A 26611-nucleotide genomic window follows, 5' to 3' on the forward strand; every position below is an offset into this window, starting at 1 on the left:
ATTAGTTTAGATTAATGCATTTTCTGAAAATCATGGTCTAGTGACTGAAGCTTATACTTGGGTATCACTTGATATGTTTTTAATGGAGTTGGTGCAATGCTTTTAAAAAACCACGACATACTTACTCGACGTCAAAGCAAGGCATTTGTTTTAAAAGCCAAGGCACGTTAACAGAAGTCGGGAGGAAAGACAGTAATTCTAGTAAATGTTGGGCAGTGACATTGCCTTTGAGGTCTTCCTCAATAGTTTACTCATCTGGAAACCCAGCCCGAAATGGAGTTTAGCAAACGTGCTGATGTCAAGAATGCTAACCAGGCACTGCCGGGTACCCTGCAGAGATCATTCCAGCACGCAAGGACTCCATTTCCTGGCAACTGTGCCACCCTCTTGGAACGGCCACACCTGGACTTTAGACTTACTGTTGGCCACAACAGTTTCTAGCAGTGGATCTGATAGTGGGCATACATTTGTCTTAGCCATTGATGATAATGTTTGTCTTCTTAGAAATGTATGTGTTTGCTCTAATACCACTCCTTCATATTGATCTCATGCTCGGCGACATACCAAGGACAACCCTGAGAAGGAGGCAGGGCAGGTATCTTCTCCTTGCTCCAGAGAGAGCAAGAGCTCAGGGAAGTTGGAGCTTGCCCGACTAGGGTGGGCACTAGAACAAGGTCCAGCTCCAAAACAGAGTGCATTTTCCAGTAAGTCCATTGTCTCAGCATCATTTGAGATGCTGTCCCCACCAAGCTTTACCCACACACAGCTGAGCAATGTGCCTTCTCGCTTTTCTCCAATGAATGGTTACGAACAGAGGTTCTGGGAGGAGGCAGACTGCAGTTCACTCCAGCTTGGCCACTTTCTCGCTTTGGACTCTTGAACAGAGGCAGAGCTTCTCTGAACCTCAAGTTCTGCATCTGTGTGTGACAGAGCGTCCGAATCCCCTGCCATGGGCCCCCACACCATCTCTGCCAGGTCAGACTGAAGGATCTAGATTCAGTGAAGGCTGACACAAAGATTTCCTTCTGTGTAACAAAGGATTCCCCAGAGTGGAAGAAGACCTTGAGCTTCTGTGGCCTTAGAGAGGCAAACCCCTAGGCTCAGCTTGGTCCAGAGTGAAGATTTTTCTCGCCACTCTGAAATCCCCAACAGAAAACCCCAATTGGCATTTATCAGAGTGGATCAGTGTGGCAAGGAAGACCCCAGGGCCTCAGAGGGGATGTCCCTGTGGGGAAGGGGTGTCCAGGCTGGTGAACCTGACTTAATACAAAGATCTGGTGGTTCCTGGGGAAGAGCTGAACCTAGTACATAGGCAGCAAGGCTGGGAACCCTTGGGGACCCAGCCCCTCGGGCACAACGAGGCCATATATTGGAGCTCAAGTGTGAGGCATGACTTTGTTATGATCAGAAATCTTGTTCAGCCAGGGTGCTGATGTGGGATGGCAAATGTCCCCAATGGTGCCCTGCGTAGCATTAGCCAAAGAGGATGGAATACTCCCCTGCCATTTCTTTAAGGGGTCCCCCAAAACCCTCTTGGGGTGGGGTATGCCCTGGAAACTTGGAGGAATCAAAGGTAGGAGATATCCCTGGCCTCTCGCTCCAGCTTTGTTCAAAAGGTTGTGGGCACTCAAGTGATTAATAGGAAAAAGAAGGGCATGCAATGTGAGTCGGTGGCGTGGCCCCTCTGGTCAAAACGGGGCAGAGAAATGCTTCACACAAGGTTGTGAGGATTCGGTGAGGTGATGAGTGGACAGTTCTTGGCACAGCAACTGGCTCCTAGGGGTTATCATCGCTGTCACTACTATGATGTCACTCCAAGGGCCTCAGGCAGAGCACCCAGAGCCAGTGGGCTTCTGAGGGAGGTGTCCTGATGTCGAAGAAACACAGGCTGGAGCCTGCACCCTGGGGTGGAAGTCCTCGTATCTTCGGTTCCATTGACAATGAAAATGGGGCCAATGAGAAGAGGTACCTTTCCAGGGAAGCTCCTCCCACAGGAGCCCAGGATATATGGAAAGTGGAGGCAAAACAACCTTTGAAATGTATGGAAAATTTTTTCCTATCTTGGAGCTTATATATGAAGGAAACTGGAGAGAAGCTTTCCCAAATTTGACATTAATCTTAACAGTTAGATGCAATCACCAACAACAAGCTGTGGAACTGGAAGAGACTTTCTAAGTTACTATTTTCCATCAGAAATAAAAAGCACGGTCCGAGGCACTTCAGGAGCCACGGGCTTCGGTGCAGACATGGACAAGTTCAAGAACCACACCATGCACAACCTCATGAAAATGGCACAGGAATGGCATCAGGAAACCCCATCACAAAGACATGCATCTCTTAACGGGGAGGAGTCCAAGTTCCTGAGGAACACACGCTTTGCCAAAAAGAATGAGATGCAGGCCAGCAATGCCAAGATCATGGGTGCATGTGCCGAAGCTATCAAGGCCCTCGTCAAGCCCAAGAAGGTCAAGCCCAAGCTCCCAAAGGTGCCCAGACCCCACAAAGGCTCCAGTGTAGAAGCTTCTGACAGCGTGAGGACGGAAGGACTGCTGTGACCCCTGGGCTTCTCTCTGCATGGGGCCGGTGTCCTGTGCTCTTGGTACAGATAAACCTGTGGCAGGATTGGCCAAAAACAAACACACAGAAAAGAAATATAAAGCAAATGTTGATCAACTTGGCTAGGGGAAAGAATGAATTACCTTTCTCTTTCCTAATTGAAAATATTGTTATGGAAAGCAATCCAAGAGCCCAAGACTAAAGCAATGGAGGGGGCAGTATTGTAATATAAAGGTGAGTGAGTCAGTTCATTAATAAAAAATAAAACTGTTTGTTAAGGATTTCGTGACGTTTCCAGTTCAGCTTAAAATTTGTATTTGGAACTTTTCATGCTAAATATTCACTGTGTATCTGATTTTATTTTATAATTTGGAGTACTTTTTCTTAAAGAGGCTTCCTTAAAGTGTAGAAGCTTCTGGACCCACCAAGCCAGTATCTGCCCATGTAAATAATACTACCTATTTTTGACATCATGATAGTGAAAAGCTCTCTACATATGCTGCCCATCGACCCGGAGAGGAGCTTCAGGGGGCTTTCTGGAAGGAGGTGGGAGCCACTGAGAAGACAGATACAGATAAAAAAACCTTGCCCTATGACAAGACAGTGAGCAATCAGAAAAGACAGGTGGAGTCAGTACAGTGAAGACAGAGGTTGGCAGCTAAGAAAACCAAATTTGAAGTTTTGAAGGCCAATCCTGAGAAAAGTTTCCAAGTAGAGTAGGAATGCAGCCCCCAGAAAAGGGTTGAAGAGGCCTGTTTTCGGGGCCTCATCTGTTTCTCAACTAGCAGCCTCCCTCAGACCAAGCAGATGTGGTTCTTGATAGAAGTTGACACATACTCTCTGAAGAATTAGATGCAAGCCAACCAGAGTCCATCATGCTGGGAGAAAACTCGGAGCAGGTTATGATGTGGGATCCATGTCAAAAGTCTGCCTCCTTCCCTTAGGGCCTATGGCTTCATTCCCCTAATTGAGGAAGACATCTTGGCTTGGAAGCCTCTGTCCTCAGCTCCTTGCTCTGTTAGACAGACAGGAAGTGAGACAAAGGTGGGGCAATAAAACATGAAGGTTCCTGAACTCATATGTAGAGCTGTCTGTTTGAATTTCCATCTGGCTTTCACCTTGCACTTCCTTTCTGCAGATAAAGCTGCGTGCACCATGGGAGGGGCAGAAGAATAAGTGGGTTCCACCACATCTGGGCAAGAGTCCTGAGGAGATGTCTGTCTTCTAGCATGGTTCGGGAGGGCTCTCGTTCTGGGGGTGCTGCCATTCCTTGCTGTTCAGAACAGGGGCTGGGGGCAGGAGGCTAGCCAGATGTGCACATAAGGCCGCATTCTGAGGAAACATCTGATTGGTCTTCCAGAAGTGGTGGCTAAGCCTTCAAGGGCGGGTTCTACTCTCTGGCGCTCTCTGCTGTGGCTAAGCAGATCAGATACCCCTGTGGGTTGGGGCAAGAGTAGAAACTCCCGCAACCCTTCCCTGGGCTGAATTGGGTGAGGCTATCAGAGACACAGATGGCCAGGGCCTGGGGTGTGAAAGACGAGTAGAATGGCAACTTGGAAGGTAAGACTGACCATACTCTTCATGTTTGTGGGACCGTAGTTGACCTGTAGAACTGCACGTGTCCACGCAGGAATGGATGTTAGTACTTGCCCGGTCCAACCTCTTCATTTACTAGCAGGTGGATATATACAGCAGGTAAAGGTAAGGCCATTAGCAGCACAAGAAGTTCAGAAGAGTAGGGTTATGGGGGCTTAGGAGAAATCTTCACCTCTCTTCACGATTATCCATGGAGGATCTTATAAGTGAGAGCTTTGAAGCTGCTCAAATAATTTATTGAAGATTATAGATGGACTGATTCCAAGGGGAGGGGGCAGAGGAAAAAAAGAACATGGTACTCCAGGAAAGGCAAACTCCTGAATGTAGAGGATCGGGACAAGGAGACACATGCTCCCAGAAAAAAGATGGTGAACATGAAGATAAAAAACCGGAAAACCAACCCACAACTTCTACATTTCCTTAAAGTAATCAGAACAGTTGGAATGGCTATACTGGACTCCATTCCCGCCCTGGAAGAATACCTTCCAGAGCTGAGAAAGGAGTGAATATGCAGACTGAAGGTGATCACCTCATTCCAGGCATATTAAATAAAAGAAAAGCACATCAAGACACATTCCACTGAAATGTTTGAATTCCGAGAATACCTTTTAAAATCCTATTAACAGGATTGGAAAAAGGCAACATTCAAAGGAATACCGATCAGGCTTATTCCAGAGGTTTTTCCTTGGAAAACCCTGGAATAGCATTCATTCATTACCAGAGCCACAACACTTGGAAAGTAAGGATGGCGACCCAAGAAAGGTAAATCCAGTCATCATTCCAACAAAAGCAAATGCCCCATGTGTCTTGTTTTGTGTCTTGGGTCAGGTTCTCTGGGAAGCAGACTGTGGGATGGGGAGCTGTGTGCCTGGCCTGCAGGGGGTTGACTGGGGAGCATGCTTCAGATGGACACCCCGGGGGGAGAGCGAGGTGAGCAGAATGTGGAGGGGGAAGAGCTGCTGCAATACGTTTCAGCCAATTGCACATGGAGTTCTGGGGCTGAGGTAGCTCTTGGAATTATCTGGAATTGAGCCAAGGCGGGCTTCATGCTCCTGCAGAGATGAGAGGAAGCGCCTGAACGAGGAGTGGCCCTGGTCTAGGCAGCCCCCTTCCACTTACCGCAGTTCTGAGAGGGGCTGCCAGCTGGGACCATCAGCAGCTGGGGGTGAGCGCCTAAGTCCTGAAGGGACCCTTTAACACCCCATTGTTAGAAAACATCTTTCCTAAAGGCATACCCTGGCCAGTTCAGGGAACACTGTGACAATATGAAAAGACAGGAGTGTTTTCCTCATTTATGTTTAACCCCAGACCCTGTTTGACTACATATTTCAAGCAACCATGGGGCAAAGACTGGTCCCTGAGTTTTCCCATCTCATTCTTATCCTGGCTTCTAGAAATGCCTTCCACAACCTGGTGGAATCTCCTACCACAATTTACTGCCACTTAGAAGAGCACCTGGTAAGTTTCCCCCCTGTCTTTCTTAACACGGGCGAATCTCTATACAAGGCTAGAACCTTGTGCTGGGTGGCTCAGCAAACCAAAAGGCTTTCATTCCTCTCACAGAAAAGCAAAGTTTGATGTGGCAAAATAACAACCATTTCAGAAGGAGTTAATGATGATTTTCTACATCTTTAAAATCCTCGCCGAGGCAGCCACTCTGGAGAACAAGTTTGGAGGTTCCTCAAAAAGTTAAAAATAGAGCTACCCTACAATCCAGCAATTGTGCTACTAGGGATTTACGCAAAGGATACAAAAATATAGATTTGAAGGGGCACATGTACCCCAATGTTTATAGCAGCATTATCAACAATAGTCAAATTATGGAAAGATCCCAAATGTCCATCCACTGGTGAATGGATAAAGAAGATGTGGTGAATATATACACAATGGAATATTACTCAGCCACCAGAAAGAATGAAATCTTGCCATTTGCAACAACATGGATGGAGCTAGAGAGTATTGTGCTCAGTGAAATAGGTCAGAGGAAGACAAATACCATCTGATTTCACTCATATGTGGAATTTAAGAAAGAAAACGGATGAACATATGGGAAGGGGCAAAAAAAGAAGAGAGAGAGGGGGAAACAAACCATAAGAGACTCTTAATGACAGAGAACAAACTGAGGGTTGCCGAAGAGGAGGAGGGCGGGAGGATGGGTGAAATGCGTGATGGGTATTAAGGAGTGCAGTCGTACTTAGCACTGGGTGTTATATGTAAGTGATGAACCACGCAATTCTACTCCTGAAACCAATATTACACTGTATGTTAACTAAAATTTAAATAAAAATTTGAAAAGAAAAAAAGGTATATCTCCTGTAGACAGCAAAAAAAAAAAATTAACTTGATGGGAGGAGTCCTCTTATAATGTATACAGTATCAAATCACCATGCAGTATACTTTAAATATCTTACAATTTTATTTGTCAATTATACCTCAATAAAGCTGAAAAATGTAGGAAGGAAGGAAGGAAGGAATCCTCACTGAGAAAAAGCAGCACCATTTATTTTCCCAAGCAGGATTTTTCCAGAACAGGGCTGCTCTGAAGAGGCTGTGAGAGAGGAAAATGAGAAGGAAGTCTACCTCTTATTCCACGCTCTTTTCTTTACAATGAGCACATCAGGGAAATAGCCATTAAGATTATTTTTTTAGATTGGCGGACCAAGATGGCAGAGGAGTAGGAGACCTGGATTTCATCTGGTCTCAGGAATTCAGCTGGATAGGGATCAAACCATTCTGAACACCTACAAACTCAACAGGAGATCGAAGAAGAGAGTAGCAACAACTCTCTGAACAGAAAAGCAACCACTTTCTGGAAGGTAGGGCGTGCGGAGAAGTGAATCCGAGGCGATATTCGGGAGGATAGGTGGTGGGGGAGGGGGCCTCCGTCAGCCGCTTCTGCCAAGTGATAGAGCCGCGGAGCACAAAATGGGAACTTTTAGAAGTCGGCTCTGCTGAGAGACGTCCCACCAGTGGCTAAGCGGGGGGTAGAACCCTCGCTGGGACAGTGTGGTCTCAGGACCCTTGGGGTCACAGAGAGACCGGGGGTGCCTGAGTGCGGCAGAGCTCCCAGGTATCGGAGCAGGGAAGCCAGCTGCAGAGACAGAGCCGAGGCGTGGGCTCTCAGCTCGGGGTTGCCGTAAACTATGATCAGTCACAGTTGGGCCACTGGTCTCCTCCAGCAGGGACCCAACAAGCGGCAGAGCCGGGGAGACTCCTCTTCCTCCCCCTGGGAGGAGCAGCACGGAAGCGCACCCCAGGGATCTGCTGGGTTTGGAGACTCCACACGGGGTCGGGTGCCAGACATAGAAACGCTCGATCACAGGCCGGGTGAGCACGGAGTGCGGCCGGAGACCGGGGAGAGAGGAATGACTGCTTTTCTTTGGGGACGCACTGAGGAGTGCGGTCCCAAAGTCTCGGCTCCTCCAGGGCGGAGATTGGGAGGCCACCATTTTCACTCTTGTCCTCCAAAGCTGTACGGAAAGCATGCAGGGAACAAAAGCTATGGAGAGCAAACCCGAGCAGCTTGCTTAGCCCGGAACGACAAGGGTGGGGCAATTCCGCTTCCGGAAAAGACATTTGGGAACCACGGCACCAGGCCCCTCCCCCAGAAGAGCAGCAGGAACAGCCAGCCAAGACCAAGTTTACCGATAAAGGAGAACAGGAAAACTCCAGCGCTAGGGGAATACTGCACATAGAATTCAAGGCCTTTTTACCATGATTCATTAGTTTTTCAAAGTTAATTTTTTGTAACTGTTTTTTTTTTTGAATTTTTCTTTTTCCCTTTTTCAACCAACATCTTATCATCCCTTTTTAAAAAAAATTTTTTTATTTTCATTTTTACACTCATATTCTATCCCTTCATAGTAGTTACCCTCATTTTTGGCATATATATATATATATATATATATATGAGTTGTTCTCTCTTTAAAATTTTGAGATACAGTTTCTTCTAACAGATCAAAATACACCCTAAATCACTAGTGTTTGGCTTTGTTCGAGTCTCCTGCCTGATCACATTCATTCCCCCTTTTTCTTTTTTTTTAAATATTCTTCTTTCGTTTTTCAAACAACTTCTTATCAATTCCTTTTATAAAATCTTTTATAATTATCATCTTTACAGTCATCTTCCATCGCTTCATTGTATCAACCCTTATTTTGTACATATATAAGTGTTTCTTTCTTTAAAATTTTAGGAGGCACTTTCTTCTAACAGAACAAAATACATCCAAAATCTAGTGTGTGGCACTGATCTATGCACCAGCCTGATCATATTTGATCATATTCTATTTTTCTTGTTTTGTTCTGTTTTTCTTTGCTTTTATCTTTTCCTTTTTCTTTATTTTTTTTTCCTCTTTCTTTTTTCTTTCTTTCCCTTTCTTTTCCCCTGGTTTCAGGTCTTTTCTGATTTGTTTAGAGTCTATTTGCTGGGGACGTTGTTAACCTGTTAGCATTTTCTTCTCTCATTCACCTATTCTCCTCTGGACAAAATGACAAGACGAAAAAAATCACCTCAGCAAAAAGAACAAGAGGTAGTACCGTCTGCCAGGGACCTACTCAGTACGGACATTAGTACGATGTCGGACGTACAGTTCAGAATCATGATTTTAAAGATACTAGCTAGGCTTGAAAAAAGCATGGAAGTTATTAGAGAAACCCTTTCTGGAGAAATAAAAGAACTAAAATCTAACCAAATAGAAATCAAAAACGCTATTAATGAGGTGCAATAAAAAATGGGGGCACTAGGGCACCTGGGTGGCTCAGTTGGTTAAGCGACTGCCTTCGGCTCAGGTCATGATCCTGGAGTCCCGGGATCGAGTCCCGCATCGGGCTCCCTGATCAGCAGGGAGTCTGCTTCTCCCTCTGACCGTCTTCCCTCTTGTGCTCTCTATCTCTCATTCTCTCTCTCTCAAATAAATAAATAAGAAATCTTTAAAAAAAAAATGGGGGCACTAACTGCTAGTATAAATGAGGCAGAAGAGAGAATTAGCGATATAGAAGACCAAATGATGGAAAATAAAGAAGCTGAGAAAAAGAGAGAGAAACAACTACTGGATCACAAGGGCAGAATTCGAGAGATAAGCGATACGATAAGACGAAACAACATTAGAATAATTGGGATCCCAGAAGAAGAAGAAAGAGAGACAGGGGCAGAAGGTATATTGGAGCAAATTATAGCAGAGAACTTCCCTAATGTGGGGAAGGAAACAGGCATCAAAATCCAGGAGGCACAGAGAACCCCCTCTCAAAATCAATAAAACTAGGTCAACACCCCGACATCTAGTAGTAAAACTTACAAGTCTCAGAGACAAAGAGAAAATACTGAAAGCAGCTCGGGAGAAGAGATATGTAACCTACAATGGTAGAAATATTAGATTGGCAACAGACCTATCCACAGAGACCTGGCAGGCCAGAAAGGACTGGCAAGATATCTTCAGAGCACTAAACGAGAAAAATATGCAGCCAAGAATACTATATCCAGCTAGGCTGTCTTTGAAAATAGAAGGAGAGATAAAAAGCTTCCAGGACAAACAAAAACCAAAGGAATTTGCAAACACGAAACCAGCCCTCCAAGAAATATTGAAAGGGGTCCTCTAAGCAAAGAGAGAGCCTAAAAGCAGCATAGACCAGAATGAACACAGACAATATACAGTAACAGTCACCTTACAGGCATTACAATGGCACTAAATTCATATCTTTCAATAGTTACCCTGAATGTAAATGGTCTAAATGCCCCAATCAAAAGACACAGGCTATCAGATTGGATTAAAAAACAAGACCCATTGATATGCTGTCTGCAAGAGACTCATTTTAGACCCAAAGACACCCCCAGATTGAAAGTGAGGGGGTGGAAAACCATTTACCATGCTAATGGACACCAAAAGAAAGCTGGGATGGCAATCCTTATATCCTTATATCAGACAAATTAGATTTTAAACCAAACACTGCAATAAGAGATGAGGAAGGACACTATATCCTACTTAAAGGGTCTATCCAACAAGAAGATCTAACAATTGTAAATATCTATGCCCCGAACATGGGAGCAGCCAATTATATAAGCCAATGATTAACAAAAGCGAAGAAACACATTGACAACAATACAATAATAGTGGGGCACTTTAACACCCCCCTGACTGAAATGGACAGGTCATCTAAGCAAAAGATCAAGGAAATAAAGACTTTAAATGACACACTGGACCAAATGGACTTCACAGACATATTCAGAACATTCCATCCCAAAGCAACGGAATACATATTCTTCTCTAGTGCCCATGGAACGTTCTCCAGAATTGATCACATCCTAGGTCACAGATCAGGTCTCAACTGGTACCAAAAGATTAGGATTATTCCCTGCATGTTTTCAGACCACAATGCTTTGAAACTAGAACTCAATCACAAGAGGAAAGTCGGAAAGAACTCAAATACATGGAGGCTAAAGAGCATCCTACTAAAGAATGAATGGGTCAACCAGGAAATTAAAGAAGAATTTTAAAAATTCATGGAAACCAATGAAAATGAAAACACAACTGTTCAAAATCTTTGGGATACAGCAAAGGCAGTCCTGAGAGGAAAGTATATAGCAATCCAAGCCTTTCTCAAGAAACAAGAAAGGTCTCAAATACACAACCTAACCCCACACCTAAAGGAGCTAGAGAAAAAACAGCAAATAAAGCCTAAACCCAGCAGGAGAAGAGAAATAATAAAGATTAGAGCAGAAATCAATGAACTAGAAACCAAAAGAACAGTAGAACAGATCAACGAAACTAGGAGCTGGTTCTTTGAAAGAATTAACAAGATTGATAAACCCCTGGCCAGACTGATCAAAAAGAAAAGAGAAATGACCCAAATCAACAAAATCATGAATGAAAGAGGAGAGATCACAACCAACACCAATGAAATACAAACAATTATAAGAACATATTATGAGCAACTCTATGCCAGCAAATTAGAGAACCTGGAAGAAATGGGTGCATTCCTAGAGATGTATCAACTACCAAAATTGAACCAGGAAGAAATAGAAAACCTGAACAGACCTATAACCACTAAGGAAATTGAAGCAGTCCTCAAAAATCTCCCAACAAACAAAAGTCCAGGGCCAGATGGCTTCCCAGGGGAATTCTACCAAACATTTCAAGAAGAATTAATACCTATTCTCCTGAAACTGTTCCAAAAAATAGAAATGGAAGGAAAACTTCCAAACTCATTTTATGAGGCCACCATTACCTTGATTCCCAAAACAGACAAAGACCCCATCAAAAAGGAGAATTACAGACCAATATCCTTGATGAACACGGATGCAAAAATTCTCACCAAAATACTAGCCAATAGGATCCAACAGTACATCAAAAGGATTATTCACCATGACCCAGTGGGATTTATCCCCGGGCTGCAAGGTTGGTTCAACATCCGCAAATCAATCAACGTTATACAATATATTAACAAAAGAAAGAACAAGAATCATATGATCCTCTCAATAGATGCAGAGAAAGCATTTGACAAAGTACAGCATCCTTTCTTGATCAAAATTCTTCAGAGTATAGGCATAGAGGGTACGTACCTCATTATCATAAAAGCCATCTATAAAAATCTACAGCAAATATAATTCTCAATGGGGAAAAGCTGAGAGCTTTCCCCCTAAGGTCAGGAACGCGGCAGGGATGTCCACTCTGACCACTGCTATTCAACATAGTATTAGAAGTCCTAGCCGCAGCAATCAGACAATAAAAAGAAATCAAAGGCATCGAAATCAGCAAAGAGGAAGTCAAACTCTCACTCTTTGCAGATGATATGATACTGTATGTGGAAAACCCAAAAGACGCCACCCCAAAACTGCTAGAACTCATACAGGAATTCAGTAAAGTGGCAGGATATAAAATCAATGCACAGAAATCAGTGGCATTCCTATACACCAACAACAAGACAGAAGAGAGACAAATCAAGGAGTCGATCCCATTTACAATTGCACCCCAAACCATAAGATACCTAGGAATAAATTTTACCAAAGAGGAAAAGGATTTGTACTCAGAAAACTATAAAATACTCGTGAAAGAAATTGAAGAAGACACAAAGAAATGGAAAAACGTTCCATGCTCATGGATTGGAAGAACAAACATTGTGAAGATGTCAGTGCTACCTAGAGCAATCTACACATTCAATGCAATCCCCATCAAAATACTATCCACTTTTTTCAAAGAAATGGAACAAATAATCCTAAAATTTGTATGGAACCACAAGAGACCCCGAATAGCCAGAAGAATGTTGAAAAAGAAAAGCAAAGCTGGCGGCATCACAATTCCGGACTTCCAGCTCTATTACAAAGCTGTCATCATCAAGACAGTACGCTACTGGCACAAAAACAGACACATAGATCAATGGAACAGAATAGAGAGCCCAGAAATGGACCCTGAACTCTATGGTCAACTAATCTTCGACAAAGCAGGAAAGAATATCCAATGGAAAAAAGACAGTCTCTTCAACAATTGGTGTTGGGAAAATTGGACAGCCACATGCAGAAGAATGAAACTGGACCATTTCCTTATACCACACACAAAAATAGACTCCAAATGGTTGAAAGACCTAAATGTGAGATAGGAGTCCATCAAAATCCTAAAGGAGAACACAGGCAGCAACCTCTTTGACCTCAGCCACAGTAACTTCTTCCTAGAAAATCGCCAAAGGCAAGGGAAGCAAGGGCAAAAATGAACTATTGGGATTTCATCAAGATAAAAAGCTTTTGCACAGCAAAAGAAACAGGCCAGAAAACCAAAAGACAACCGACAGAACAGGAGAAAATATTTGCAAACGACATATCAGATAAAGGGCTAGTATCCAAAATCTACAAAGAACTTATCAAACTCAACACCCAAAGAACAAATAATCCAATCAAGAAATGGGCAGAAGACATGAACAGACGTTTTTCCAAAGAAGACATCCAAATGGCCAACAGATACATGAAAAAGTGCTCAACATCGCTCGGCATCAGGGAAATCCAAATCAAAACCTCAATGAGATACCACCTCACACCAGTCAGAATGGCTAAAATGAATAAGTCAGGAAATGACAGATGTTGGCGGGGATGCAGAGAAAGGGGAACCCTCCTACACTGTTGGTGGGAATGCAAGCTGGTGCAACCCCTCTGGAAAACAGTATGGAGGTTCCTCAAACAGTTGAAAATAGAGCTACCATATGATCCAGCAATTGCACTATTGGGTATTTACCACAAAGACACAAATGTAGGGATCCGAAGGGGTACGTGCACCCCAATGTTTATAGCAGCAATGTCCACAATAGCCTAACTGTGGAAAGAGCCAAGATGTCCATTGACAGATGAATGGATAAAGAAGAAGTGGTATAGATACACAATGGAATATTATGCAGCCATCAAAAGGAATGAGATCTTGCCATTTGCAATGACGTGGATTGAACTGGAGTGTGTTATGCTGAGTGAAATAAGTCAATCAGAGAAAGACATGTATCATATGACCTCACTGATATGAGGAATTCTTAATCTCAGGAAACAAACTGAGGGTTGCTGGAGTGGTGGGGGGTGGGAGGGATGGGGTGGCTGGGTGATAGACATTGGGGAGGGTATGTGCTATGGTGAGCACTGTGAATTGTGCGAGACTGTTGAATCACAGATCTGTACCTCTGAAACAAATAATGCAATATATGTTAAGAAAAAAAATAAGAATAAGATAGCAGGAGGGGAAGAATGAAGGGGAGTAAATCGGAGGGGGAGATGTACCATGAGAGACGATGGACTCTGAAAAACAAACTGAGGTTCTAGAGGGGAGGTGGGTGGGGGGATGGGTTAGCCTGGTGATGGGTATTAAAGAGGGCACATTCTGCATGGAGCACTGGGTGTTATGCACAAACAATGAATCGTGGAACACTACATCCAAAACTAATGATGTAATGTATGGTGATTAACATTACAATAAAAAAAGATTTTTTTTTAAATTAACTATGAAATGGATTCCATTTCTTTTTATCCTTAATAAGGAAAAACTGATGAACCCAGTGGTAAATACAGTTTGTCACCAAGCCCTCAACCTGGAGCTCATGGCTGTTTCTCTTGGAGGTAAAAACTTAGATGATTTAAACTGTTTTATTTATGTTTTACTTTTTCTGCATTTTCTAAATATTCTTCAATGAGTATATATTACTTGTATGATTAAACAAAATAGATGCTATTACAGACCAATGTAGGTGACCACACATACACCACAAGAACACAAATGAACTCAAAATATTAACTGTTACTATTTCGGAGATAGGGCGTAAGAAAAGGAGTGATATTTTTTTCCTTTCTTCAGTGTTTCAAATGTTTGTTCACAACTTTTTTTTTACATGTTATAGTGAAATCTCAAAATTAATTTCAAAGAGCTCAGAGAAGGTTTTATTGTTTGTTTTAAGTTAGGGACTGCACCTACCATGTCTTTACCCAGCTTAACAAGTCCTTTGGGAAGTTCTTCTTACTTAGCCTAAATCCCAGGTGCTTCTGTGTTAGGCGGGCATGTGTGATGGTCTTGCTGGTAACGGAAGTGCTACTGAGATGGTTTGGGCCTAGGGGTGGGGACAAATCACAGAATCCCTAATTCTGTAGGGGGAGAGAGGGAGAAAGCAGAATCCTTTCAGGGTGCAAACCTATATCTGGGCAGATGAAGTCTCCCTTCCTCCCCACCTAGGTCTCCCCAGGAGGTGCCGTCTGACCTGGTCCCTCGGGGGGAGCTCTGGCCACCCCTCGCTTCCACATCCAATCTCTAATCCCTTAACGGGACGGAGTGGAGCAGAAAAAAAAACAAAGCAAAAGGCCCATTATGCGAAGGAAATAGAATGGAGCTCCTACGCCCACTACTAATCCCCTCTACCTTGCTCAACTTTTTTTTTCTCTGTAGCATCTCATACCTTCTCACATACTGTATAGTTTATTTTTGCTGTTCATGATGTCTTCCCGACTCGCTCACAAGAACGTAAGCTCCCGGGGGCAGGAATCACTGTGTCGAGTGATGTATCCCGAGGGCCCGATACAAAGCCCGACACGTGGTAGGTGGTCGGTACCTAATTTTGAATACGATTCAAAACAGAAAACTGAAATATACGGGACAAAGAATTGATGAGATACACAAAGTGGAAACAGCAAGACAGCATATACCGCGGAATTGTAACTAAAAATACGCATCCGTTTGAGAGGGATGAGAGTCTGGAAGGAAACACAGCAATTGCTGATGTTGATTCTAAATTTGGGGGACTGTGGGTGACTTTGCTTTCTTCTTCGTTGGTTTTCTGATCGTCTGACTCGGGGTGCAAGTGGCACCTCTGTGATCATATGAAAACGTTTGCTTGGAAAAAAAGAGGGAAGAAAGGTGGGGTCCTGAGCCAGCTGCAGTCAGCGCGCAGGTGGTGTCTTGGTGCTGGAGGCGGCCTGGACCCTCAGTGTGGAAATACCAACCCCACCCACCCTGGAAGGACTCGCCCCTGGGGAGAGCCTCCTTTTTATGGGCCTGGAATCTCCATGTCTTTAACGCTCCTGAGGTGAAATTTCTCTCCTGTGGGCCACTGCCCTCTCCCCGTTAGCGGAAGCCTGTTGTAGGGCAATGCAGTGTTCTGTTTTGATAATACCGGAGTGTGCATCGAGGCTCACATGCTGAGCGTGACCACAGAGGCGTGACGTGGTTAAAGTGTAGTGTAGGACTACTGGTATGTGGGGGGCGTGGGACAGCCTTGTCTGCTGCCCCCACTAAAGCTGTGCCCTGGTGACCCCATAAAAGAAGGGACCACTTTCCAGAGTAAGAGTTGGTGGCAGTGCCACCCTGCATGTGGCCAGGAGGCAACAGAAGCCACGGGGAGCAGCAAGGATGACCAGCCCAGCATTCGTGGGCCCTGAGATCACCAGGTGTGCTGAAACCTGAGAACACTCAGCTCTCCTCTGGAATGTGGCCCTCGTCGAAGCTTCCATCCAGACACTGAGTTGGACCGGGGCCGGGTCCCAAGAAACAGGACCATGCAACTGGTTTCTGCAGAGCAGGTGGGGTTGAGGTGTGTAAAAGACAATGATGAACGATGTTTGGTCTTTGCGTCCAACCATACTTGAAAATCTCACCCCCCACCAAGGTTCAAAGATGTAACTTTTGAACCATCTTGGGCTTGTCATTAATTCATACGTAAAATGGTAAGCCCCATACCTCTTGTGCTTTCACATTTCTCTTCTTTCTTATATTTCTCCTTAGCCCCTATTTACTAGCTGAAATCCTAAACATCCATCAGCTTCTTGTCTGTCTCTCCGCAGAAAGTAAGCTCCATGAGGCAGAGATCTTCTCTCTTGAACTCTGCTATATCTCTCATCTGAGAACAGCATCTGGGATGTAGTAGGTGCTCAATAAATATTGGTAGGAAGCGACAGAAAGAGAGAGACTCAAAGACAAGGAGATGGGGGCACCTGGGTGGCTCAGTCGTTAAACATCTGCCTTCAGTTCAGGTCATGATCCCAGGGTCCTGGGATCCAGTCCTGCATCGCATCAGGCTCCCTGCTCAGCGGGGGGCCTGCTTCTCCCTCTCCTCCCTGCTCCCCATCTCTCTTACTATCTCTGTCTCTCAAATAAAATCTTAAAAAAAAAAGATGAGACGTATCTTTATAAAGAATGTTTCCATTTACTTTATTACTTTAGATCTGAACCTGCATTAAGTGATGGTTAGTTGCACAAGCTCAAAGCATCCCCGCAACATGAACTGGAGACAAGCCCGGGTTTGGACCTCTGCCACTCAACATCAAGTCCAGTGGCCATAGCATTCAGCCCTGTGACTTAATTTGCATCCACTGGGGCTGTGACAGCCCTGGCTGCAAAGACTCAGAGGGGTCTGCTCAGGGAGATGGTGGGAAGGGGTGAAGGATCCCTCAGGATGGGGGCTTGCTTCTCTCCCAGCCTGTGGCCGCCCGAGAGAGGACACCTGAGGGAATGCAGGGAAGGCTCATGGCGCCTGGGAGCTCAGGGGTAGAGACACCCAGTTCTTTCACCAAGTGACTCAAAATAGGGCCCCAAGCCCCCAGAAGGATACAAAGAGGACCTAAAAGAAACTTAAGCTTGAAGTTTCTGAGAAGCAGCCCCATTTCTTTTCCTGCCTGTGCTCATTCTCTCGCTCACTCTAGCCTCTCTCTCTCTCTGCACACGCGCACCTTGCCGAGACCCCGGGAGGCCAGACCCTGGCAGACGCAGGCCAGGAGGCCCGTGCAGGTGCACAGCCACGCTCTGTGAGGTCCCTGGCCGCTGCGGCGGTCCCTAAGCGGGGCTGGCTGGCTCACACGTTTGTGTGCTGAGAACCAGAGGATGCGATGCTGCCCGGCTGGCTCCGGCCTGAGGGTGCAGAGCTGGACGCCCGGCTCGTGCTGCGCCGCCCCCCTCCCAGGCTCCTCTGGGCTGGCTCGTCCGTCAGCTTGAGTTTCTCATGCTCCTCCTTCAGGAAGAAGTCCACCAACAAGCCCTTCTCTTTCTTGATCTGGTCGCTGATGTCCGTGGGGATGTCGGGAATCATCCAGTCCACGAGGACACTCAGGAACATCACGAGGTTCTGCCAAAAGCCAGGGAGAGAGGTTGAGAGGAGAGGCCCAGCGCAGTGGGGCACCAGGGCTCCCCCACCGACGGTCACCCTTGCCCATCAGAGTGGGGTGGGCGGTGTGGCACCAAGGCGGGGGCGGGGGCGGTGGCGAGCACAGACCCAGGAGCAGGACACTGCCGTGCCCTTCTGGCTCTGCTACTTTCTAGCAGGTGCCCCGAGCCAGTGGGCAGAGGTGCCCCACAGCGTCCCCATATAGGAAGTGGAGCAGTAATAAGTACCTGCCCCCTGAGCTGTTGTGAGGATGACACCAGTCAGTGCCTCACATGGGGCGGGGCTGTTGCTGGCCCCCTCCTGTCCTTCCTGCCCGGCCTCTCAGCCTGCAGGCGCCCTGCTCCAGCGCTCCCTGGGAAGTGGGCACAGGGCCCGCTGGTCCCCCCCAGGGCTCCCCCCGAGCCCACTGTTCCTCTCTGGCTTCCAGCCGGCGTCAGTCCTCCAGGTCAAAGATGGACCTTTGGTTTCTGTGCTGACTTCTGGCCTCAGCCAACCTCGCCCTCACCTGATCCCGCTCTCTCTCCCATCCCGCTGAGCGGGCCACACCGGTCGGTCTAGGGCCCCCGCCTGCAGCTGCCCCTTCTCCATTCTCAGCTTCTGTGCACGCTGGTAACTGGCTTCCTTCTTCCACCTGCTGAGCCCCACCCCTGCGCTTGCAAACATTCCTGTAGCACTTTCCACGGAAGTGGCAAATACCTCACAACAGCGCCAGCTCAGCCCGGTACATGGCAGCTCCCTTCATAGCCCAGTTCCCACCCAGTTTGCCCCCTGAGCTGGGGCATTCTCTGCCCGCCAGGCACACGCGCACTCTGAGATCCAGGGACAGCGACGGAGCCCCAGACGAGATCTCTAGGGCACGGCTGTCTTCCAGGCTCCAAACCTATTCCCACCTTGACCTTGACCCTCCCCTGCACCTAGGGGCCCAGGGGAGGGCCAGCGGACCAGCTGCTGCGTCCAGGGGCTCCTGGGTGCCTTTCATGCTCTAGAGTGGCTTCAAGCCACACTCTCCCCTTAAACCAACTTTCACAGTGTTAACAAGTGTTCCATGTGACCTGTGGGAAAGTCAGGGGACGCCTGCAGGGGGAAGCAGCTTTTCAAATCCATCGCCCCATCTCCCCAGAGCAAGAATGACTGTCTTCTTTAGGTGAAAGACTAGCCGATGGGCTTCTCTACTTCCTGGGCCGGGGTCAGGCCAGGATATCTTAGAGCCCCCCAGAGATCTGCCTTCAGGGAATACAAAAGCCTGAGGGAGTGGAAGGGAAAAGGATCTGGGCTCGCACTCCAGCCCCTCTTGAAGGGCGGCAGGACCCCAAGTGGGACCTGGGGCCGCATACCCGCAGATCTCGGCCATGCAACCCGAGCTACGGCTATTGTCAGAGATAGTGATCGCAGGGCTCGAGTTTGCTATTCATCCATGGAGGCATGGCCGGATGGCTCTGGGGCCCTCCCCACCATATGTCTCAGGGGCCGGAGCACGCTAACAAAGGAGGGAGCCAGCCGAGAGCTAGAAGAACGGTTCAGAACTCGAGCCCTTTCTTGAGCTGCAGAGACCACGTGGGCTCTGTTTGTCTACAGTAGGGTTGAGACTCTGGTCCCCACTGCTCTTCTCGCTTCCTTTCTTGTCTTAGGTCTAAATGGGACTCTATCTCCACCCTGCATCTTACCCCACATCTGTCTTGTAACCTTACTCTGCGTTCTATTCTCTTTCTGCAAATCCATCCATTAATGGAAGTCCTCTTGAGAGTGCTCCCTGCCTCCTCCACTTGCAGAGACCCCTGTGTCACAGTGCCCTGAAAGCATGGGGCAGAGGGGCAGGCGAGGAGACACGGCTGTCTTTACCCCTGCAGCCCAGATTCTATTCCTTATCTGAACAACTCACCTGGAAGATGATGACGAAAGCCAGACGGGCAGACAGAATGGCCCAGTACTGTTTGGAAAACTCATACGGGTTCGGGGCCCAAGGCGGCTCTCGGTAATCCTTAAACCTGCCCAGAGAGAAATGTGGTGTTAAGACTGGGAAGAGACGGAGGGAAGGGGGTGCTTCTGATCCTCAAGGATCAGAACAGCCTGTAAGCCCCAGGCTCCCAGACTTGGGAAATAGGAGGAAGCAAGGAGGGAGGAATTCACAGCCCCACCAACAAGCGTCCATGGAATAAAAGGACCAAAGTCCTAATAAAAGGACCAAAGTCCTAAAAAAAGCCCAGTGTTGACCTGGAAATGCCTTTTTCCTACTCTCTCTCTTGAACATCCCCCACGGCTTCCTCTGGTGTCTGGATTCTTCTTCCAGAGGAGCCCAGGAATCATGAGAAGAGCCCAGCACAGTGGTCCATGTTGGCCCCACTGGCCATGAGCTCAAGAGGGGAGGGAGATGCCCAGAAACTTTGGACAGCTCTCAGCAGGCCCTGGGCTCAGGGATGACACAGGTGGCTGCAGACAACCCCAGGCTTCCTTCCTGGCTGGCTGCCTTGGGACCATGGCCATAGAGGCGACTTCATTCTTGCACCCCAAGGAAGGCTGACTCAAACCAAGCTCAAGGCTGAGTGAATTTGGGGGAATGGTGGTAATAGTGATGGTTGGTCAGTATCCTCTTCTACTGACCACATTTATGATCTGTCCATGTGGCTTAAGAAACAAAAGGTCAGTGTCTGGCATGAGCTCACGCCTCTTTCTCAGACCCACGGAGAGATTTTCCTCACTGCTGTCTTTTCACCCCCATTCTGTGATGACTCATGTTAAAAACTGCTCATTTTCGGGGCACCTGCACGGCTCAGTCAGCTAAGCTTCTGACTCTTGATTTTGGCTCAGGTCATGATCTCAGGGTCCTGAGATCAAGCCCCACATCAGGCTCAGCAGGGAGCCTGCTTGAGATTCTCTCTCTTCCACCCCCTCTGCCACCCCCCCCCAAAAAAGGCTCATTTTCTCAGACTCACTTTTTTCTAAGCCTGGACAAGTGACAAGAGCTGGTACCAGAAGAATTATGACCCTTCATGGAACTGTTTTCTCCACGGAATTCAACAGATCTTTGAGGCTTAGTCAAAGCAAAACAAGCCCTGGGGGAAGGAGGGGGACTCAGGGCTGCTGAGGAAGGCAGGGCGGGGGACTCTGTCTGAGGAGGAGCCAACAAGGAAAACGACCTACACCGAACGGAGCAAGGAGCTTCTCTGGGAGCTTTCCCATTCAATCTCCATAGCATCTTCCGGCAGGCACCGATATCCCCATAGAATGAAGACGGGGGACACTGAGGCTCAGAGAAGGTCAGTTACTTGCCCAGGTCTCTCATGGCCAGCAAGGACTAGAGTCAAGGCAAGAATCCCAGTCTGGCTGAAGGCAGGCCTTTCCTCTATTGTCGCAAAGCACCTCTCCAAGAGCTGTGGTTTGAGGTGGGGGATTCAGAAATGGATGTTTTGGTTTTTTTTTTAAGATTTATTTTTAAGATTTATTTACTTACTTGAGAGAGAGAGAGAGAGTAGGGGGAGGAGCAGAGGGAGAGAGAGAATTTCAAGCAGACTCCCCAGTGAGCGCGGAGCCCAACATGGGGCTTGATCCCACCACCCTGAGATCATGACCTGAGCTGAAATCAAGAGTCAGATGCTTAATGGACTGAGCCACCCAGGCGCCCTAGAAATGGGTGCTTTCTGTCCCTTCTCCCCCTGGAATGAGCCAGCTGCCCTAAAAGATCCGGATAAAAGCATGGGGCTTCCAACTGTCCACAGAGAGATGCAGGAAGAAGAGAAGGAAAAAAGAGGAAAAGGAAAAGAGATGTACACAGACAGAAAGAAAAAGGCAGAGCGACAGAGTCAACAACAGGAAGAGACAAACAGACGTGGACAGTAAGCAGTCGACTAGGGTTGGGCAGGAGGCCAGGAGCTGCCCCTTCCCCACCTCCCCTTTCCAACAGCTGATCACAGCTGTTGCAGGCTTGCTTTGACATCCGGATGAAAAGCAAAGCTAACTGCAGCCCAGCCAAACACGACGGGATTCAGCATATCCATCCGAGGCTGAGGACAGAAGCACGGCCAGCTCTAGATTAGGCTTGCTAAGGGGAGAGAGGGAGAGCATGGCTAAATGGAGGACACCTTGGGGTGGGAAAAAGCTCAGGTTCACTTCCCTCCAGCTGCCCCCCAAAGGACCCCAAGGCAAAAGGGGATTTATTTACTCTTCTCAAGATCTCAGGAGGACGGGTGCGACACATATGCCCACTCTGTGCCATGGGGACACCCTTTCCCAGGTCCAGCCCCATCCCTCCTGCTACAATCAAAATCTGTTTCCCTTGTGCTCTAGCTCCATCAGTGAAGGAACAGCTGCTCACTGACCTTGCTCTAGGAGCCACTGCTCATCCCTCTTTTTTCCCAGTCTGAAAAGAATCCATAAATAATCTAATTCTGGTCCCACCTCTGATACTAACTCACCACAGATTTTGGAGATGTCCCTTTGCCCTCCCTAAGTGTCCAAAACATTTTTAAAATCGAACAAACACATCCATTGAATCAAAGGTCTGGGGAAAGAGTAACATAGATATTTCCAGAAAGCTTTACTTGAAAACACAAAACCACTAGGGTGTCTAAAAAACAAGTGTGCACTGGGAGTGGCCTTTGTCACTTACTAGCCATAAGACCCCAAGAAACCTGTTTCTCATCTCTGAACCTCAGCATTCTAATCTTTAAAATGGAGCTAGTAAAAACGTGCATCTCCATGCTGAGCACACAGAAGTGCTCCAGCTCTCGCCCACCAACCATAAATAAATGAACACATACATGCGTGCTCGTGCGTGTACATTAAATGTTAAAGGAAAGCACAGTGAAAATTAAATAAGACAATGCATGTGACTGTGATTTCTGGAGGCTTCCACAGAGAACAAACACAACGGTTTCTTCTGGGAGAGAATGACTGGGGTCAGTACTATGAAGAAAATGTTTTCCTTTTGTATCTATACATATGTATACAGAATTGCTTTTATGATAAAAAAATCATAATTTCAAAAGGATATAATTAATGGCAATATTTGGGGGACCCAAACACATTTTTATACTAAGCTTTGAGGAGCAAAATTACAGTGTTAACTGAGACAGACTCATATATAGTAAGTGAAACTGGTACAAAACTCATTATTATAATTTAGCTTTAAATTACTTTAAGATTATATCTAGATTGTTCTAACACTATGAAGAATCACATGGAGTTGAATTTATATACTACTTAAAGAAATAAGGTTCCCATTAATTCAAAATATATTTCATTATTATAAAACAAAGCCATGAAACCCCATAAAGGTTCTATGAGCTCACTTGGTGTTAACGCACGGAAAAGTCTGCAAAAGACGCGCACAAATGCTTTGCAGTGAATACTGTTGGGGAGGTGCCTAGGACCAGGCAGAGGGTAGGGTGGACGTGGGACAGAGTCAGAGAGGCTGCCTGTAATGTTTAGGGTTTTTAGTATGTTACATGTATCATGAAATACTAAATTTTTTAAGGAAGAAGCAGAAAAGAATCTTTGGAAATTATTCATTCCGTGTCCCCATTTTTATAGATGGGGACACTGAGGTGTGAAGGGGGAAGAGAGACTCCTGGCTTAGATGTCCCCCTCCCATCCTCACTTGCAGGGGTGGCCAGTGACAGTGACAGGAACATCTGCCACAATTCATCAGCATCCAAAATCGCCGTGGGCAGGAAGGGTGCCGAAGTAACAAACTGAGGAGTTAGTCATCAACAATCAGGGATGGCTTTTCCCAAAAATGAGGTTTTAGTTACATTATGAATCAGTTAGTAAAAACATTTCTCAACTCTAAACAGTGGTATGTTTAAAAAAATTGTTTTAATAGTCCCAATGGAAATTAATGTCATATTAATGCTAAACACAATTACATACAATATTTTCATACCATCTGAGCTACTTCAAACTGCCTTCTGAGATTGGCCTTTAACAAGGGAGAACAGTACAAGCAATTGGGAAGTAATGAGAACCACGTTAATCCAGGGGTCGATAAAGATCAGGAAAGGCAACGCCCGGAAAAGCTGACTCTTCCTCTGGATTCAGCGAGGAGCAGATGAAGAGACAGCCATGCACTGAAGAGAACTCGCCTCTTCAAAGACTTTTCACGTGACCTGGGGATATGAAAGAACTCAGGCCCTGTGGAGAAACCCGGCAGGCGCCACCCAAGGATGCTCAGCACCCCCACAGCAGGCCCATTGGGTTGGCCATGCCCAAGTAGGCTCCCCAGTTTCCGGGACCCAGATCCCTGGCCAGGCCCTCCCCTGCCAGCCCCTCCGCTCCGTTCCAGTGGAGCCAGGAGCCTGGGCCACCTTCTGCCCTCCAGGACGGATGGTAGCCCTTCTGCCCTGTCAATAGCCACTGCCCCTGCCCGCAGACTGACGTCATTGGACTGTTTATGAAGCAGCCCTGCCAGAGCAGCGCAAGGACTGAAGCAAACGTTGCTCCAAAAATGCTGGGAATGCATCTCAAATGGGCAGCTGGAGACTTGTCCTAACTTTTACTGCTATTTTTAAGATACCTCTATCCCTGGCAAGGCTGGGTTAGAGCCCGAGACCTCAGTTTTATTTGACCACATTTATCTCCAGAGGTCACTGAAAGCTAAGAATAAGAAGGGTCATCGAGTTCCCAACATTATTTGCCAGAAAATCAGGGCAAACTTCATTTCCCACCACGGAAGCAGTTTTAAACACTGGCTTTGGAGCTAGCTCCAGAGTTCTCTCTCCTTCTCTCCCTCCCTTCCCCACCCTCTCTCTCCCTCCCTCTCCTTCTCTCTCTGTCTCTCTCTCTCTCTCATTCTCCTGCATTTCTACTTCTTACAGCCACTGATGATTCCTGGCTTACAACATCAGTAGGTTATGCCACCACTTTCTGAGACTCTGGTGAGCCAGCCAAGTTCACACAGCACGCAGTGAGCAGGACCCACTGAGGCAGAGATTTCCACCAACAATTATTATCCATCTAGGAAAAGGTAGCCCCAAAGACACCTATGTGATATCTAGATGACAGGCTGACCCTGCTGTCTGGACACCTGCTTACACCATAGAGTGGAGCATCTCTTTATTTCAAATGTTACCCCCCCGGTCTTCACACTGCAGCCAGAGAGAACACCAAAGAAAAGTATGATCTCATCCCTGCTCCCTGTGGCTCCCCACTGCCCTAAGAGGGAGTCCACGCACCTCCATATGACCACCGTGCTCTTCTTGGTCTGGCTTCTGTATTCTCTTCCCGCCTTGCCCCTCAGCTTATCCAACACTCCAGCTCCCACCACCGAGCACCAAGGAGCCCGTCTACCTGGAAGGCCTTGTTCTCCCTGGACCTCCTTCACCACTTGAGGCTCCCTTCCGGTCCCTCAGCACTCTTCCCACCCCTCCCAGGCTGGCTTGGTCGTGTGAATGAGGAGCATCGACTAGAGCATCAGTCTGGCCAAACTTGCGCCATTCGACCTTCAGGTTTTAGCTCCCTTGAAGCTTCCACACAATACTTAGGTCTGGGTTAGATGCATGCCTCCTTCTTCAGGGTTCTCAGAGCTCCTCGCAGTTACCCTATTTTAAATTATTAAAGCTAGATTATAATTTAATAATAATAATCTACCCTATTATAAATTATTAAAGCTTGCTTACTTGCTCATCTCCTCATCTAGAATTCTTGAGGGAGGCCTTGTGTCTTATTCCTCATTATGGAACCAACGACAAGCCTTTATCGTAAGGTCTCAAAAATGGTTGCACAGCGAACCCATAATCCTTACTGGTACTGAGTAAGGAAACATGACAGATGCTCCAGAAATCATTTTGGTGTGACCTTGCAGATACATTTTCTTAGCAGAAATATAAAATGCACTTCCTACTCGTGCACCCAGTAATAATTCTGCCCCTTTGCTGGAAGAGGTTTTTGTTTTGTTTGTTGTTGTTTTTTAATGGGCCACCAATAAGCCATGATCCCATCAGCTTGCACGGAAACGAGGAAGAGAAGAGTCGTCGTCGGGGCTTTGCAGCAGGCTGGGGAGTCCGTGACTCTGAAATGGTTACAACAAAGCTTGATCTGCTCCACGTGTACTAATAATACCTGGTATGCTGGGCTTTGTTGTTGTAGCCATTCATCTTAACTTCTCACCAGGGCACTACCTCCTACTCTGTGCCTCAGATGGAGATCATTTCACCTCCAACCCCCAACTCCTCCTCTGGTTACCGTGATTGGTTCTGGGGAGGGCATGCATACTGGTCCTAGCGGATGAGATTTTTGCAGGATCACTGGGAGAGAGGTATGTTCCCACTTGGACTTGGACCCAGTAGCTGCTGGCTGTCATAATCCAGTCATTGACTGGAGTAGAGTTGGGAGGGAGGTAGAGAAAGATCTGATTTAGGCAGTCCTGGTTGGAATTAAGTCTTGCCTTGGGGGCCCATTAAAGTCCTTTTATGTTTAAGTTAGTTAAGCCCCTGATATATCTGGAAAGCATATTCATAGTGTTTCTGGGAGATCTGATGGTCAGAAGCAAGGTCACAGACCCTCAGTCCTTCTAGACCAACTAAAGAAACACACACAGGGGGATGGGATGCCTGGATGGCTCAGTCGGTTAAGCGTCTGCCTTCAGCTCAGGTCATGATCCCAGGGTCCTGGGATTAAGCTCCACATCAGGCTCCCTGCTCAGTGGGGAGCCTGCTTCTCCCTCTTCTTGCCACTCCCCCTGCTTGTGCTCTCTCTCTCCCTCTAAAAAAAAAAAGAAAAAGAAAAAGAAGAAGGAAGGAAGAAAGAAAAGAAAGAAAAGAAAAAAGAAAAGAGAAAAGAAAAGAAAGAAAAAGAAAGAAAGAAGAAAGAAAGAAAGAGAAAGAAAGAAAGAAAGAAAGAGAAGAAAGAGAAGAAAGAAAGAAAG

At 46.7% G+C, this 26611-nt stretch overlaps 1 protein-coding gene across 1 annotated transcript in view; it reads right to left on the reverse strand.

Moving 5' to 3' along the window:
* Positions 1-16823: 16823 nt before the first annotated feature.
* The window catches only part of ANO2 (anoctamin 2), a 379342-nt gene continuing 369554 nt past the window's right edge, over positions 16824-26611 (reverse strand). The window contains exons 23-24 of the mRNA XM_073888754.1: positions 19634-19739; positions 16824-17715 (exon numbers count right to left, since the gene is read on the reverse strand). Of these exons, the coding sequence (XP_073744855.1) occupies positions 17446-17715; positions 19634-19739 (376 nt within the window). The 3' untranslated portion in view covers positions 16824-17445. The remainder of the gene's footprint in view (positions 17716-19633; positions 19740-26611) is intronic.

Source organism: Callorhinus ursinus, unplaced genomic scaffold (genome assembly GCF_003265705.2).
Source record: "Callorhinus ursinus isolate GAN/ISIS: 27379988/994484 unplaced genomic scaffold, GSC_fseal_2.0 scaffold94, whole genome shotgun sequence".
NCBI classification, from domain to species: domain Eukaryota; kingdom Metazoa; phylum Chordata; class Mammalia; order Carnivora; family Otariidae; genus Callorhinus; species Callorhinus ursinus.